The sequence below is a fragment of the Gracilinanus agilis genome, chromosome 3 (assembly GCF_016433145.1).
Source record: "Gracilinanus agilis isolate LMUSP501 chromosome 3, AgileGrace, whole genome shotgun sequence".
NCBI classification, from domain to species: domain Eukaryota; kingdom Metazoa; phylum Chordata; class Mammalia; order Didelphimorphia; family Didelphidae; genus Gracilinanus; species Gracilinanus agilis.
In genome coordinates, this window is record NC_058132.1 from 333,572,315 (window position 1) to 333,590,029 (window position 17,715).

A 17,715-nucleotide genomic window follows, 5' to 3' on the forward strand; every position below is an offset into this window, starting at 1 on the left:
CTCCCCTCCTTCTAAAAATATTTGTACATTCTTACATAGTTTAAAACAAGTTTCTATGTTCTTACATCTATATCTAATTGAGGTTTGAATTCTTTGCCCCAAAGCAGATTTCAGTCTATTTATATCTTATAGGCAGCTAGGTGGCACAGTGGACAGAGCCTTGATGCTGAAATCAAGAAGAACTGAGTTCAGATCCAATCTCACACATTTGGTAGATGTATGATCCTGATCGAGTCACTTATCTTCTGTTCTCTCTGTTGTTTTGGTTTTTTACATTTGTTTTTTTTTATCATTTTGTTTGTTTTTTTATCATTTAGGAAATGATAATAACATCTATCTCCCAAGGTCATTGTGAGAATAAAATGAGATCATATTTGTAAAGTTCTCAACCCAGAGCCTGATACACAGTAAGTACTTAATTAATGTTTGTCTCTTTCCTTTCTTCCATCTAGTCTAAATAACTTGAGTGAAGGTAAATGACTTGGCCAGCTATAAGATAAATTAAAGAAGAGTAAAAAAAAAGAATTAAAGATTTTAACATCCTGTGCTTTCTGAGATGTAGTCACAAATCAGGTTCTTCACTGGATGAAGGAAGGATCAGGTCGAAACTTGACCATGAACAAGGGGCACATAGAATAGTAGAGCTGGGAGAGACCTAGCAGCTCCACCAGTCTGGGGAAAACTGAGACCCCCGCCCCAAAATGAAGTGACCTGACCAGAGTCACAAAGTAATTTAGTAATCGATTAACGACCCCCAGTTAGATCTTAGAACTCCAAGACTAGGGCTCTTTCCATTACAAGGCATTGTTGAGGTTAAAGATGGAATGAGGTCCAATCTTTAATCAGAGCACAAAGTCCGAGAAGCAGATTAAGCAGAAGCTGGGACAGGAGTCTATATGGAGTCAAAAACAACTCCCACGAAGCCTTATTGCTCTGCCAAAAGCATGTAGCTGACTGGGGCCATTTATCTAGAATATCTAATTAGTCTTTAATGCATGCATGGTGAACCTAGTCTTCTCACATTTTCTGCTTTGTATTTTTTCATTCTATATTTTCTTGCACTTGACTCTTTTCCATGAACTAAAGGATTCCCATACTGACCTTTTTGCTATTCCTCAGATATGTCTCCTGTCTATTTGCCTTCGGGCTGGCTGTCCCTCAGCTCAAATTCTGCCCTCTGTAGCAGGCCTTTCCTGCTCCTCCCATTTGCTAGAGTCTTCCCTTCGAAGATATCTTCCATCTTGTATGTGAAAAGTACTGCATCCTTTTCATATGTGAACAGGTGAGATATCAAAAGGAGTAGAAAAAGAATATTTGTATGAGAAAAATAATTATGAAATCAATTTAGAAAGAAATATCTCCCAATTAAAATATTGAGGAGAGTCAAAGACTGTTCAGAGGACCAGACAAATCCAGATAAATAACTGATCCCAACATGGACTATTTTTTTAACCCTTACTTTCTGTCTTCATATCAATTCTAAGCAAGAGATAGGCAATAGGAGTTGAATGACTTGCCCAGGGTCCTACAGCTACTCCAGATGGATTATTGAGAAGACTAGTTTGAAGGTAGCACAAGGAATGAGATAACAATGGCTGCAGAGACTTAAGATACATCGGTTCATTCACATGTAACTGTTTTTAGAGATTTACAAGTTAAAACTGACAAAATTATTGATCAAACAACTATTTGGAGAATACTAGGATCATACTTAATGATCTCATCAACTCCCATGGGTTCAAATATCTTAATGCAAATGATTCCTAGATTTATATTGTCTCTCTCCTGAGCTTCAGTATTGCATCGCCAACTGCCCGTTAGATATTGTGTACAAGATGTACTTTATTTTTTTTAAACCCTTACCTTCCATCTTAGAATCAATACTGTGTGTTCCAAGGCAAAAGAGCAGTAAGGACTAGGCAGTGGGGTTAAGTGACTTGCCCAGGGTCACAAAGCTAGGAAGCGTCTGAGGTCATATTTGAACCTAGGATCTCCCATCTCTTGGCCTGGCTCTCAATCCACTTAGCTACCCAGCTGCCCCTAAGATGTCCTTTAGACATCTAAAATTCAACCAAGTGTCCTACTTGCTCTGCCTCAAACACAATACTCATCTGAGCCCTTTACTCAGCACTAGCTGTCCCAAATTCATGGAACACTCCTCCTCTCCTCCACCTCCTAGAACCACTGAACTCTTTCAAGATTCCTCTCAAACACCACCTCTGGTAAGGGGTCTTTCCTGGTCGCTTCAGCTTCAAGAGCTTCCCCCTCTAAAATTGTCTTTCTCTGTATTTTGCAAGTCCATATAAACACACACACACACACACACACACACACACACACACACACACACACACACACACATAGTCTCTCCTTAGATTTTAATCTCCTTGAGGACAAGGATTGTTTTTGATTCTTCTTTTTTTTTAAAAAAAAAAAAACCTTACTTTCTCTCTTGTAAGGCAAAAGAGTGGTAAGAGTAGGCAATGGGGGTCAAGTGACTTGCCCAGGGCCACACAGCTGGGAAGTGGCTGAGGCCAGATTTGAACCTAGGACCTCCTCTGTCTCTAGGCCTGGCTCTCAATCTACTGAGCTACCCAGCTGTGCCCTGTTTTTGATTCTTCTTTGCATCCTCCATACCTGGAGTATAATAAATGTTTAATAAAAGCTTGTTGATTGATTGTATCATTGTCTTTTAGATGACCATGATCCCATTGTACTCTTATTGCCCCTTCCTTTATTCTATTCTTTAAAGTCCTTTAAGAGTCTAAAATTAAGCATCTTATTTGGTGTTAGATAAAATGTTGTTGTTCAATTGTTTTAATTGTATCCAACTCTTCATAACCCCTTTTGGGGTTTTATTGGCAACAAACAAACCGAAGTTGTTTGCCATTTTCATCTCCAGCTCATTTGACAGATAAGGAAACTGAGGCAAAAAAAAGTAAAGCGCCATGCCATGGGTCACACGGTAAGTGTTTGAGACCAGATTTGAACTCAGTTCTTCCTGGTTCTGTGCCTAGCACTCTATCTACTGCCTGAAATAAAATAAGCTTTTAATAAAAGGCCTGAGATATAGTATGTATGCTGCATTGCTCCCTAATCTTGAAGTCAGGATGCCTTGAATTCAAGCCCTATCTTACAAACAAACTGTGACCCTGGATAAGACAATGAACAGCTCAGTGCCTCCAGGTAACTCTCTAAAACTATAAGTTACCATCGAGTTGGGCAAACTTCACAGTATAGACAAATGCTATTTTATCACATAAATATATCCTCTGGATCCTCTTAAAAGGCGGCATGGCAAAGTAGCAAGAGCACTGGAGCTGGAACTGGGAGAAATCTAGGTTTCAATCCTAACTCTGACATTTACTAGCTGTTTCACCTTAGTCAGGTCACTTTATCTCCATGAGCTTCAGCTTCCCCAACCGAAATGTGGTGATAATATTTACACTAGCTACACAAAACCTAGCCCACAGGGTGGTTCTGAGGAAAGTACCTTGCGAATATTAAAGTTCTATACAACATAAATTATAATTATTGTCTTTGAAATATTACTATTACCTGAATTGCCTTGTGGACCTATCCAACCCTCAGAGGATAACACTGACAGTACTTGTCTCTGGGACAAGGTTTCCCTCAGGTTCATGAGGGGCTGCTACACTGAGCTTTCCGGTGCAGTGGAGAAAAGCAAGAGGCTTGAAATCGGAGAAGACTTTTAACAAGTCACTTAATATTGTTAAGCCTCAGTTTCTTCATATCTAAAATGAGGGAGACATCCTAGAGGGGCTTTGAGGTTCCTTCCTTCTCTGAATCCACATTGCAACTATGACAGGCATAGGAAAGGGGAAGGAAAGGAAGGCTTCTTTTTCCCAGGATGCTTGGATGAGGCAGCACCAAAGTATGGAGGATCACAGTTCCCAGAATGACTGTGCCCAGAGTACAAACATTCATTAGAAAGATAGGAAATTCAATTCCTATGAAGCATGTTTGCCCACGGAACACATTGTTTGCTTTGAGGGGACTGAAGGGAGAAAGCAACAAAATGGAGAAAATGAAACTGGGTTTGTGACCACTGAAGTGGGAGGGGGGTGGCTTTTGAGACGGAATAGTGTCAATAACAGATGTTTTGTTTTGTTTTTGTTATTGGATTCAACATAAAGCAAGGGGATGACATGTTCTGGCTGTGCAAAAGTTAGAAAATTGCAACCCTGACTGAGAACTGCAAATAGTGTCTAAGGGTAAAGCCATCCAAGAAGAAACTATACTAGAAATGATATCAACCTGAAAACAGATGATTGGCTATAAAGAAACTTGACCCTCCATTGGGGTCAAGGCAAGCTATGATTTCCAGGAGAACTATCAAGCTGCTGAGACTGCCTACTCTTTCCCTAGCAGATCTGTGAGTTGTGGGCAAAGCTTAGTTGGCAACTACTCTAGGAAGAAAGTGGAATGAAGCTATGCATTAGAGAACATGGCTGAGATTTTTCTGATGTTTTACTATTCATTTCTATCATGATCAAATGGTTTATTGTTTCAGTGATGTTCCTTGTATGGATCTGATGGACTGGTGAACAACTGTACACCTCCTCTTGAGTTAATTTCAGAATGTCCCAGTTTTATGAGTAAGAACAAAGGAAACAGATAAATTAGCATCCCAAAGTCTTCCCAATTAGATCTCAATTCCATGACAGTGCAGAGATGGAAAGAGCAAGGACTACAAACCCTTGTACTTTCTTCTATATTACCCTTTCTCTCTATCCTCCCTCTTTCCAACTTCTAAATATTTTCATCTAGTTCTCTTATCACTGTTTTCCCCCTCCCAATGATATTGTAAGGTCTGAGGGTCTGAGTAGAGCTATCTTTGGATAAAAAGGGAGAATGGCCATGTGTATTATGGTAGGGGGGAAGCTTTCTACTCCCAGACTTCCTGACCATAATCACTACTTCTGAACTAGATCGTGATTTGGAGATCGATGCACAAGATTTGGGGCAGAGATATGATGTTTTGATTAACTGTCTCATTTGGAGAGGCTCTAGAGAGAAAGGCCTGGTACCGGTCAAAATCAGGACATAAGGAGGATGGAGAACCTGCCAGGTTCTTTCTGATATTAGCTAAGAATTTTGCTTTTCCCATTGTAGACATTTGCCTTAAATGATTATTTTTCAGTGAGGTAATCAGGAGAAACAGGTCATGTCAAGAGACTCTCTTTCATCACTTTTTCTCAGTCTTTTCTCTCTCCCTCCCTCCCTCTTTCTCTCTGTAGGTTGCCATCTCCTATGAGTCTTCATTTTGTCACTTTTTTCTTTCTTCTCTATCCACTCTATGTCATCCTCTCATTCCTCCAGGGCCAGCCTTTGGGAATTTAGCTCTCATTGTAAAAGATTGCATAGGAATGGCTGTACTGTGCTTTTCACAGTTAGAAATCTGTATGAGGAGGAAAAAGGAATAACAAAAAATAGAGTGAGCTGTGATTGTGCTGTTTCTAATCTAGAGTCCTCAACTCCCTGTTGACTGTGGAGGAGACCTTGACCTTCTAAGTCTGTTTTATCTAGCCAGTTTATGCTCATTTGGAATTGGGTCAGAGCAGAACTGAACGCACACTTGGGGGGTTGTATTCATGCTGTATATTTCTCTAAAGCACAGAACATAACACTGACTGTTCACATCGCCATGTCAGAACTGCCTCCAGGCTAATAAGAGTTTCTGTTGTTGTTTAGTTGTTTTTCAGTTGTGTCCAATTCCTCATGACCCTATTCAGGGCTTTCTTGGCAGAGATACTAGAGTGCTTTGCCATTCATTTCCTTTCTCCAGCTCATTATTTCAGGTGAGGAAACAAAGGCAAACAAAAAATGACTTACCCAGAGTCACCCAGCTAGTAAGTATCTGGGGCCAGATTTGAACTCTGGAAGATGATGATTCCTGACTCCTGGCCTAGCACTCTATCTACTGCATCACCTTATCACTCTGGCTAATAAGAAATTGCTATACAACTACTTGGCACAATGAAAAGAACAATGGATTTGGGGTCAGAATATCCAAGTTTAAATCCCAACTCTGTTACCTGTGAAATTTTTGGTAATCCATTTTACTTCTCTGGACCTCGGTTTTTCCATCTATAAAATCAGATGGATCAAGCTAGATGGTTTGTGGAGTCTCTTCCATCTCTAAATCTATGATCATATAAGATTTCCTTGAAATTAAAGCCTTCCATATTGTAGCATTATACAATGGAAAACACAATGGATTTGGAGCCAGAAGATAAACGTTCAAATGATGTTTCTGCCACCCATTGGATAAGTCATTATGAAATGAAGCAGTTAGATTCGATGGCCTCTAAGGTCCTTTCTTTTAGGGAATAGAGTACCAGGTTTAGAATCAGGAAGATCCATCTTTCTGAGTTCAAATCTAGTCTCAGACACTTACTAGCTATGTGACTGGGCAAGTCACCTGTTGGCCTCAGCCTCCTCATTTGTAAAATGAACTGGAAAAGGAAATGGCAAATCACTCCGGATTGGGTCACAAATGCATCAAACATCAAAGTCAAACACGATGGAACAACAGCAACAAAATCTTTTCTAGGTCTGAATATATGATTCTGTAAAAACAAAGGACTCAGAGCATTCACTTCTATTTATCCAGTAGTAAATTTGGTTCTGAATTTATAGAATAAAAGAATACTAGACTACTAGAGCAGGAAGAGACCTTGAAAGTCACCTAACAAATTAGGGTACTGACTCCTAGGGAAAAGGGATCGGTTCAAGGGCACACAGAATGCTGGCAGTGTCCAAGCCGAGAATAGACGATAGATCTCCTAACTCTAAGCCTCGAGTTCCTCTTACCCATCCAACCTCATTCCTGAAAGTCCTGCATTAATCATTTCTTTGTATTGACATTTAACTAAGCTGTTAAAATTGTCTATTCTCTCCTTCAGGGTTGGGCTCAAATACCACCTCCTTCTAGAAACTTTCCAGGATCTTTTCCAGCTATGATTCCTCACATCTAAACTTACATAGCATTTTGAACATACCTTATTGTATTTTTTTGCCTTTGCTTTTAGATTTCTTCTCCTTATCTCACCCAGGCTGGAAATTCAGTATCTATTAACAGGCACAGTCCTACTCTGACCAATATGGGGGTTTTGACCTCCACCTTTGCTGATCTAGCTCTTCCTCAGGCTACATGGTGGCCCTGCCTGCCCTGGCCCCCCCATCCCCACCCTGGACTTAACCATATTAATGCCAGACTCAGTGTGTCCATTGACTTACTCCACTGAAGCTCAGAACTCCCGAGCTCAGGTGATCCATTAGCCTCAACCAACCTGAGTAGTACGGGCTGGCCCTTATTGCACCTTTTCACTAGACTATTTCAAAATGCTTGAGCTGATTCTCAAAGGGGGCAAGATATTCCGAGAGTTAGAGATGAGGGGTAGACCATCTTAGGCATGGGGAACAGTCAGGAGAAAAGGCTGGCTCTGGGAAACAGAGGGCTACATGAGAGGAACAGCAAGAAAGCTGGTCTAGCTGGAAGAGAAAGTGCAGGGTAGTAACAGGTAATAAAGCTAGAAAGATAGGGCAGAGCCATGTTGTGAAGAGTTAATGCCAGACTGAGGAGTTTATATTTGATTCTGGAGGTCTGATAACCATGTACGTATTTGTCTATTAAGCTGTAAGATTCATGAAGCCAGCTGGGGTACTTATTATATTTTTGTATCTTCTATGCTGCCTAGCACAGCTCCTTGTACAAAGTAAGAATTCAAGAACTGGCTACTGAATGAGCAAATATAGCTTGGAGGGATAACATATTTCATTTTTCCTTTTCACAATTTAGTTTGAATTAATTCCCTCACAAAAACATAGCTGCCAAAGGACAAGATATTCTTCTTTTCAGTCATCTCTGACTCTTGGTGACCCCATTTTAGGGTTTTCTTTTTTTTCTTTTTTGTTTCATAAAAAACCCCTTACTTTCCATCTTGGAATCAATACTGTGTATTGGTTCCAAGGCAGAAGAGTGGTAGGGCTAGGCAATGGGGTTAAGTGACTTGTCCAGGGTCACATAGCTAGGAAATATCTGAGGTCAGATTTGAACCCAGGACCTCCCATCTCTGGCCCTGACTCTCAATCCACTGAGCTACCTAGATGTCCTCTTAGGTTTTCTTACCAAAGACATTGGAGTGGTTTGTCGTATCCTTCTCCAGTTCATTTTACACATGAGGAAACTGAGGCAAACAGGGTGTAGTGGCTTGTGCAGGATTACACAGCTAGTAAGTGTCTGAGATCAGATTTATACTCAGGTCTTCCTGACTTTAGACCTGGCACTCTATCTGCTGTGCGACCCAGCTGTTCTTGCAACCCCTAGCCCAACATATAGACAATACCTCAAGTATTCCAAAGAGTAGTGCCCCAGGACCTGGGTTGCAGTATAGAAGGTGAAGCCTAAGAAGAACTGAGGTCTGGGGAGCAGGTAGGATCCCACAGTTCTAATTCAGTCTTATAGAACCAGCAAGGAACCTCCATTGGTCTGTACTGAGGATGTGGGGGAGAAGTAGGGGGAGGGGGCAGAGGAGGGATAGATGGGTAAATGTCAGATTATTATTATTTCATTCTTTTCTGAGTTTGATGGAGTTCAGATAGTGGTCCTGAGAAAGATCCCTATCCTGTGTGATCATTTTATATTTTATGAATGTCATCACATGAACAGATAAAATGATTACTTTTGGAAATTCAATAAAAATATGGAGATACAAACTAATCTTTATTATAACTTCTCATTCTTCCTTTAGTATTATTATTATCATTGTTGGAAGCGGAGAAGATGCAGCATGGTCTAGTGAATGGAAAAGTAGCCTCCAAGTCTGAAAGACCTAGTTGCAGTCCTATTCTGTCACATACTGATGTGTGACCTTGGGCAGGTCATTTAACTTCAGTGCTCAAGGCAATTCTCTAAGACCAGGTTTCAGAGAAGTTGTCCACCTATATTTCTAGAAGGAGTTTCCTCCCTCAGAAGTTCCCTTTACCTTGGCAACACAGCTCCAACTTCTATCCATATTAGAGGGAATATGGCAGTCCTTTTCATGCTCCCAACTTTCCCTATGCTTTCCAAATAAAGCCTCCCGCAGCTTACTCTGGACCCCATGTTGTCGAAGGTCAGTCTGGGAGCTTAACAATTCACAAGATTTTTTCTGGGAGTTGTGAGAGTCAAGGGAGGAATCTTCAGTTTCAAAATGAGGGCGAGCTGACAAGCCTGAGAGAGAGAGAAAGCAAATGCCTCTTGAGGGGCTAGTCTTATTGGCCCTGTGATCCCAGACAAAGACACGGACCCCAGGCTGAGATGGCATACATCCTATGCATGACGAATGGGTTTTCTAAGCATGTAGAATCAGAGGATGGCACTGCCAGGGCCTGTCACCCACAGGTGTTAACATTCCCCCAGAGACCACCAGCCAAATGTCTTGCTGCTACCAGCTCTGCAACAGGCTAGGAACTGGAGATAAAATTAGAAAGGATTTCTCAGCTCAAGCCTTCTCCAAATCTCAGTGGCCAGCTAAACAGGGTCCCTCTTAATTGCTAAATCATACTGCTCCCTCTCTGGCTCTTGGCTGGCCTATTTGAAAGGCAGGAGAGGGTGAGAGTTAGGAGAGAAGATGGAGAGGGGGGATGGGTAAGAGGGGTGAAGGGGAGATCAGGCTTTTAACTGAGCAAGGATTTTCAAGCCTTTCACTCAGGCATTACTGTGGGCTGTCAGTTAAACACCCAGGAGATCCCGTTACCAATTCTGACTAGTGTGAAGATCAATTCCCCAAGACTGAGATATCTCTCAGTCTCTCAATCTCTCTCCTTCTGCCTATCTATGGAACCACTTTGTTTACCCCTCTTCTCCAGGAGCCTTCATAAATGTGCATATATAGCCCCTCTCTTATGTATATATTTATTAATATATGTAGCCACATACATGTGTATTCAAATGCAGATACATGCAAGTGGTCAGTGGATGCATGTATGTAAACATGTATGTAGAAATGTGTAAATAAATATGCATGTGAGACCTGCTGGAATAATACTGAGAGTGCAAGAGGGAAATAACTATTGTCTCATTTCTTGCAGCTATTCAGACTATTGAAATTCGGTTTCTGCTTTTTCTTTTCTTAATTAAAAAAACTTTTTTTTTTGCTTAAATTATAAGCTTTTCACATGGGACTGGCCCTGGGAGCAGGAGGAAGGAAAATCTGCCTTTTCTGTGCTATAAGGAAGCTTCCAAAGAGAACCGAGCCAAGACTAAACTAGTTCTGAGAAAAGTATTAATACAGAAGGCAAGTGGTCAAAACGAAAAGGGCAGGAAGGCAAAGAGAACATGGGGGAAGAAGGAAAGAGGGCGGGCGAGGGGGGGGAGGGAAGAGGGGGGGCCGGTGAGGGAGAGGCCCGTGTGAAACCAGAACTCTTCTTTCCAAGTGCTCTCCTTCCTCCACCGTGGGTAATGGATCCGCGCCGGGATTTCCTTTCAAAGGTGACTTATAACCTCTTCATTAGGGTAGATCTCTCCTGGGCACTAATGGCGTGTTTGGCAGAGTCAGCGAAATGCTGTTTGTGAGTTCGTTTTGAGTGAGGGGGAGCTCTCAGCTCAAAGGGAGGAAAATAAACAGTGTCATTCGCCGCAAGACGCCGCATCGGGGACGACAGCCGGCGTCCGCCGCTGCTGCAGCTGCGTGTGGGGCGGGCAGTGCGGGCCAATGCGCACAGCTAACAGGTGCCATGGAGTTGAAAAAGGAAAACTGTGAAATAACCATAGATATGCTCCTTATAGTTCACTCCGAGAAGAGACGGACTGTGCAGAGAGACAGACAGACGGATCCTGCTGCTTCGCTGCAATGCCGAGGTAAAAACAAACAGACAGACAGACGGACAGGCATTGCTAGTCTCCGAGTCCAGAAAGGGGCGGGGAAGCAGCCCTTAGGGTCGGTCTCTCCAAGGTGCCCAGTCCCAGGGTGGGTGTCCGAGCCTGCAGAACTCGGAGCGATTGCACGGGACGGAGGGCACAGCAGCGAGGGGGTAACGGGGCTCGGGCAGAAGTCCTAAGGTTCTGCTCCTTGCTCCGGGCCGGCAGTGGGGTCGAAACCCTTACTACCGCTACATGGTCGCAGCCGCTCCCGGCCCCTGGATTAGGCGGCCTCCTAAAATCGTTACTTCGTTTCCTACCTCTGTCTCGCTAGATTCCTGCAAACCCAGGGGCCCCTGGGACTGCAAATGTAGAGCCCAATATAGGACTGGTGCTTCAACCAGACGCCACTCCTGGACGGGAAATCAATGGGGAAGAACGTTCCTCTGGCTCTCTTGCGAGGGCTGTTTGAACTTTGTCCAGTCTCAAGGAAGCTAGCTGGGGAAGGGAAATGGGGACCCTGAGCTGCTGCAGCCTCCCGAGGGCTTAATCTAAAGGGGCACATTCCCCTCTCCTCATCTCTGTACATAACCTCTGTCAACAAAACAGCACCCAAATCTCCTCCAAATCCCCTCTCTCAGTCCTGCTGATCGGAGAAGCAGGTTGAAAGATGCTGATGATTAAAGGCAGCCTGGATTCAGATTTGCCTGGTTCCCCTGTTGGGCAAAGTTCATGAGAACCCAGAAAGCAGTTTTATGCAGCTCTGGGCCCAACTTTCCACTCTGGGCAGAAATTTAGGTTCCAATAATACAAGCTTGCCAAAGATTGACTTTGTGGCCTGAGGGGATGACCTTCGTAGTGCCTCGGTTTCCCTAATTCCCTATTTCCATCAGAGGGGATATTTCTAGGAGTGAGGTAATGATAGATGAGAGACTGCTTTGATCTCCTGAAGGAAGGTACTACCATGTTATTATATCAATACAGTAATAAAAATCATAGAATACTGACATGTGAGGGAACTCTAGGGAATATCTAGTTAAACATCTTCATTATACAGGTGAGGAAACTGAGACCCAGAGAAGGAAAGTGGTCATAACTAGTCAGTGGCCAAGCTAGGATTAGAATACAGGACTCCTGATTCCTAAATATGATGTCCTAATTTGCTTTCCATCTTGAAAGCCTCCTTGGTAGAGTGGAAATGGGAGCAAACAAAGATTTAGGATTTGCAAAGCTATTTTTAAAAATTTTAGGTATTGCTTCTTTGGATTGGGCAGAATGCCTGGAATACTATATTAATGTATATATGTGTATACACATATACCAATGTATAGCTATATATTTATTGATAATGATGATAATGAACCTTCATATCTCCAGTCCTTAGCACAGTGTATGTATGGCACCTATAAGGGCTTAAGAATTAATGCTTGTTATTTACTTGAATTGAACTGATGATGACAATGATGATGGATGATCTTAAACATTTGAGGGTCATTAGTTATTGATAAATAGACTGTTTTTTCAACAAGAGACACTACTTATCCACTGCATTAGTGATAAGTGGGTACCAACCTGACCAAGCTTTCATTCTTTGAGAACAAGACTTAATGGAAGTTCTGTGAAATGAATTGTGTAACTTCCTTTCAGCCTCCTACACTAAAGCTGCTTTTATTTTCTGCCATTCTTTTCTGCCTCTGGCTCTGATTCTGTCCCCAGAGCTCTAGAACCCATTTAATTTCCACCTCCTACCTGCCCACCTGAAGTGGTGGTGCTGAAGATGTCTTTGTCCCTGTCAATTACAGCTGTAGAGGCTCTGAAAGACTCCTGGGACCTAGCCTAGACTCTGAACACGGGCAAAGAAAATAAATAGATTCAGGAGTTCTGGGAATACCAACAGGTGTCCTGGACTCAGAAGGGACATAGGGGCCAAAGGCAATTCTCTGAGATTCTCTAGGTGGGAGGGACAGCTCTAGAGAGAGAACTTGGAAGCCTTGGGTTAAAATAATTGGGCAATTAGCAAAGGTAATAGGATCCTAATGAAGATATTATACTTTGTCCATTCTGTCTCTCAATTCTTTTACTGAGATGAGAAGATATTATACTTTGTCCATTCTGTCTCTCAATTCTTTTACTGAGATAATTGCCTAATGCAGAGTTCTCCAAGTAGCAGTCCAGAACCCAAGAGACCAGACCAGGGTTTTGGTGGTCTTTGGTGAATTCCTACCCACGTCACCTCATTTATTCCCTGATACTTTATATCTCTGCTGCTCTATATTTCTTTCTTGGGAGATCTGGCCCTAATGAGATTAGGTGAAAGAATGAAGAAAACTCCCAAAATTATTACCATCACAATAGAAGTAACATTGGTTTAACTTTGCAACTGCCTGAAGAGAAACCAAATAGACAGTTCATAAATCCACTTGTGTTTCTCCTAACATTACAATTCATATACCTGAATATGACCTTGGAGGAATCCTAGCAGAGACTGAAGCCCAAAAATATTCTGTCTGCTTCAACTTTTTAAAAAAAATTCTTTCTTCAGATGTTTTACTGGAGGATTCTAAAATCATCTTGTGATTTAAAAGAAAAACAGGAATTATTTTTCATTGGAATGCTTCCCTTCACCATATCAGAAATAAGTAGCAATTGGCATTTCAAACAACTACTCAATCCAGTGTGTATATGGGAATGGGAGGGGAATTGGTCAGGCTCATCATTTAATTAAAAGGTGGGTCAGCTCAGTCAAAATGATTGAGCTGGTAGTTCTGTGCAGACAGCCCAATCCTCCACGGAGAGAAAACACCAAATATACCTGACACGTTAGGAGAAGCAATTAAGGGGCCTAAACTAATATAGAAAGCTCAGAAAAGAAGAAAAAAATCCTTTCCCTTTATTTCTTTTGTTTCTTTTGAAGAAAAAAGAAACATTCAAAAGAAAGGCAAGATGTGAAAATCTAGAGACGTCTCCATCCCAAGTGTTCATATGGCCTATTTGTACCTGACCTGTGATAGAACCTTCTGAACTTGTATTTTTCTGATCAACCACACTCAGATACACTGTACACTGATTCCAACATAGTGATGTCATTCTGGTGCTCTTCACGTATGAAGGACAACAACCAACCATGCCATGATAATCTCTTGTAGAGAAAGAGGCACCACTGTTGGAAAATCCTTTCTTTTTGTTCTGTATTCTGCCTCCAGGGAACCAAAATAAGGAAGTCTCTCCTTCTCTCCTACTGGACTCCATTAGAGATGTCTATCCAGATGTCAGAAAATTGGGGGTCTGACTCCTATTTAATAGAGATGCTAGTGGTTTAGGTTTTTAAAAAGGATTAGAGGGGGCAGCTGAGTGGCTCAGTGGATTGAGAGCCAGGCCTAGAGACAGGAGGTCCTGGGTTCAAATCTGGCCTCAGATACTTCCTAGCTGTGTGACCCTGGGCAAGTCATTTAACCCCCATTGCCTAGCCCTTACCACTCTTCTGCCTTAAGACCAATACACAGTATTGAGTCTAAGACAGAAAGTGATGGTTTAAAAAAAAAAAAAGAGCAGAATGAGTGGTCAGGTCAAGACATGCTATGGAGAGAATGAAGGCAACTAGATCCCAAATAGGATTATTCAACCTATTAGGCCATGCTGAGCTCTTGCCATTTTCCTCTATGACATTCCCAGATGATGTCCCTTCTAGCATCTTCCAAATGGTTTAATCATAAATGTAACTTTTCCCCTCTCTTCTGTAATTTGACTTTTCTTGCAGGGCTGACTTCTTGGTCACATTATACACACACACACACACACACACACACACACACAGTCACATTCTATACATTTACCCAACAAAGGCAAATACCACATTCTTATACTAGCAGCAGTACTTCTACCCCCTCAATAACAGTGCACTTATTTTGCACATATACACAGGTTAGCTAACCTCAGAAGGAATTATCATATATTGGTAAGGCACGGTGGAGATTAGATAAAAATTTGTAGTGGACTCCGTTGACATGACTTCCTTCAATGGTGTTCATCAGTAGATGAGGCAGATGGCAGGGGTGACATGGGGTTGGGTTTTGGCAAAGTTTGAGTGGTGATAGAACAAGGAAGGAGGAAATTCAAAAGGAGAGAACAGAGTGTATATAGTTGAACTAGTTAACAATAGGCTCAAGACACCAAAGGAAGGGAAGAAGGTCAGAGGGCCTGAGAGAACAGAGAAGTGGATTAATTGTAGAATGAGCAATGAAAAGGTTTAGTAGACATGCAGTAGGAGAGATGGAAATATTGAAAGTTGTAATCAGAGAGAAGAATTGCAGAGTTTGGAATCAAGGAGATAGAATTCATTAGTATTATGGGTGTGATATGACCATCACTCAGGGAGCAAAAGTCTAGGTTATGGGAGTTAAAAAGGTCAATGAACTTCAAGATATTAGGATGTTTTGAGGGGAACTCAGTGTGTATAATGAAATTTCTAAGAATAAGAGAAGGGCTTGAGGAGCTAGTTACTGGGCTCCTGAAAAAGAAGGAAGATGGCAGGAAGACCTGCAAACAATTACAACAAGGAACAAGGTAATCACATGATGGTAGCACAGGAAAAGTCTGGAAGGGACAGAAAGGGAATGTCATTACTCCTTTTGTCTTTCAACCATGCCAGGAGGCTTGAGATGTGGGGAACCTGATATTGGAGAGGGTAGCCAATGTCTTCTAGGGAAGCCATGTTTCTATGAGTAGGAGCAGATGGAAAGTGTATGAAAAGAAGAAATTTCATACAATTTTCATATAAATTTCATACAAATTCATACACAATTTATACAAATACAGAAGTCATACAAAAGGAAATTTGTTAATAGAACGGGGTTTCCAGAGGGGTCAGGAGAGACAGAGCAGAGGTGAGTGGTGATGAAGGAGTAGAGAGTGTAGCCGCAGATAGGAATCTTTTGCATAAGTAGTCCTCTACTCTATATCATAGGAAGTGGGAAAGAGTAAAGTGGAAGTTCGTGAGACATAATGGGAAGTACCCTTTGATTTCATCTCTGACTCTCAAGGTTCTTGAGATGATGAGGGCAGAGATGATTTCTTCTCTTTCAAATACTAGAAAAGAAAGGAGATCAGATCAGGCATCCAGATAAGTAAATATTTGGTGATTGTATCTTCAGAGGGACGACTGAATAGGAAGAAGAAGAACAAGCATAATCTGAAGATACCTGGCATTTGGAGGATATTTTGGGGAGCCAGTGTGGCTTGGTATTTGAGGTGCTGTTCCTAATAGGATATAATGGAAGAAAGACCTGATGTCTTAGGCACTGATAAAAGTCCATCTAAGGGTCCCTTTCAAGTTAACTCTGGATCAGACGGGCATCAACAGAAGGCACCTCATACATCATCTTATCTAAGGTTAAGAATTGAAGATGTCACTTCATCAGTATATGAAGTACCCAGATGAGGGAACTATCTCTACCAATACAGACTGATGCCTCCTTTGCAATTTGTAGTCCAAGATGTGGAGAACACTAAGAGGTTAGTGACTTGCCCAGGGTCACACAGCAAGTATATATAGGAGATAGGTTTTAAATTCAAGTCTTTGTTTCTAGACCAGCTCTCTATCCATAATACTTGGCTATTAAATACCTAACCCCATATCCAACTTCCTAATTTGACAGAAGAGAAGCACAAACACACATCCACACTCAAAAACATCCCTACCCAGCTATGTAGTGCAATGAGTCAGGAAGACCTGAGTTCAGATTTGTCCTTAATTACCTGTTAGCTGTGTGAACCTAGGAGATTCACTTTCCAGATATCAGCTTCAGTCCTCAGTTGTGAAATGAGGGTCATAAAAGCATCCTCCTTATAGAATTGTTGTGAGGATCAAAGGAGATAATATTTTTAATGTGTTTAGCTTATTTCCATCCTTCCCTTCCCTTCCAAAGAGGATCACAGAATCATAGGGCTTAAGATATAGAATTAAAAGGAAATTCAAAGGCCATTCAGGCCACCTCACTCCCCATTTTACAGGTGATGAATTGAGTCCAAAGGAGGTTAAATGACTAGGCAGTGACCTAGTGTCAGGGTGAGATTTAAGCCCCCATCATCCAACTACACGGCTCAATGGGTAGAGGGCAAAGCATGAAATCAGGAAGATTCATTTTACTGAATTCAAATTTGGCTTCAGATATTTACTAGCTGGGTGAACCTGGGTAAGTCCCTTAACTCCATTTGCCTTAGTTTCCTCATCTGTAAAATGAACTGGAGAAGGAAATATCAAACCACTCTAGTAACTACCAAAAAAAAAAAAAATGGGATCACAAAGAGTTGGACATGACTGAAAAAAGAGACTGCACATCTGTCTCCAGAGCCTTTGTTCTTTCCTTTCCAACTTGCCTAAAGGAATAGTTCAGGTGTTCTCCAGAGGCCCGCACAAATTTTAAAATCCAAAGTCTCCTTTCTGTCACGGGATATTTCATTTAATTAAACTGTTTCCAGTAATAAGGGAAAGAAAGAACTGTTAATCAAATAAAGGGATTTTTCACAAAAGTGCTTCTTATTTGCAATATGATTCGCAGGTCTACCTTAAGAGGTAAGCAGCCATATTTTGTAGAGAAGAGAAACCCAAGGACTCCAGGAAACCTCCTGCCTCCACTTTACCTATTGGTTATAAAACTATTCTCAGCCGCCATGATATCATTCCATTTGGGGGACAGTGCCTGATATCAGGGGTGTCAGCCATGTGGACTACAGTTCTTAATATTGAATCAATATGCAAGAATCCTTCTGCTCAGAAGGATTTTTTTTATTTTGAGTTTGACTCGACTGCTCTAGATAAAGAAGTTGTTCAGTGGGAAAAGTAGGTGGTC

The 17,715-nt window shown here is 41.7% G+C and overlaps 1 protein-coding gene across 3 annotated transcripts in view; it reads left to right on the top strand.

The window, feature by feature from the left end:
• Nucleotides 1-10,743: 10,743 nt before the first annotated feature.
• The window catches only part of KY (kyphoscoliosis peptidase), a 104,349-nt gene continuing 97,377 nt past the window's right edge, over nucleotides 10,744-17,715 (top strand). For all 3 annotated transcript variants that reach the window (XM_044666697.1, XM_044666699.1, XM_044666698.1), the window contains exons 1-2: nucleotides 10,744-10,867; nucleotides 11,038-11,040. In XM_044666697.1, coding sequence (XP_044522632.1) covers nucleotides 10,744-10,867; nucleotides 11,038-11,040 — 127 coding nt within the window. The remainder of the gene's footprint in view (nucleotides 10,868-11,037; nucleotides 11,041-17,715) is intronic.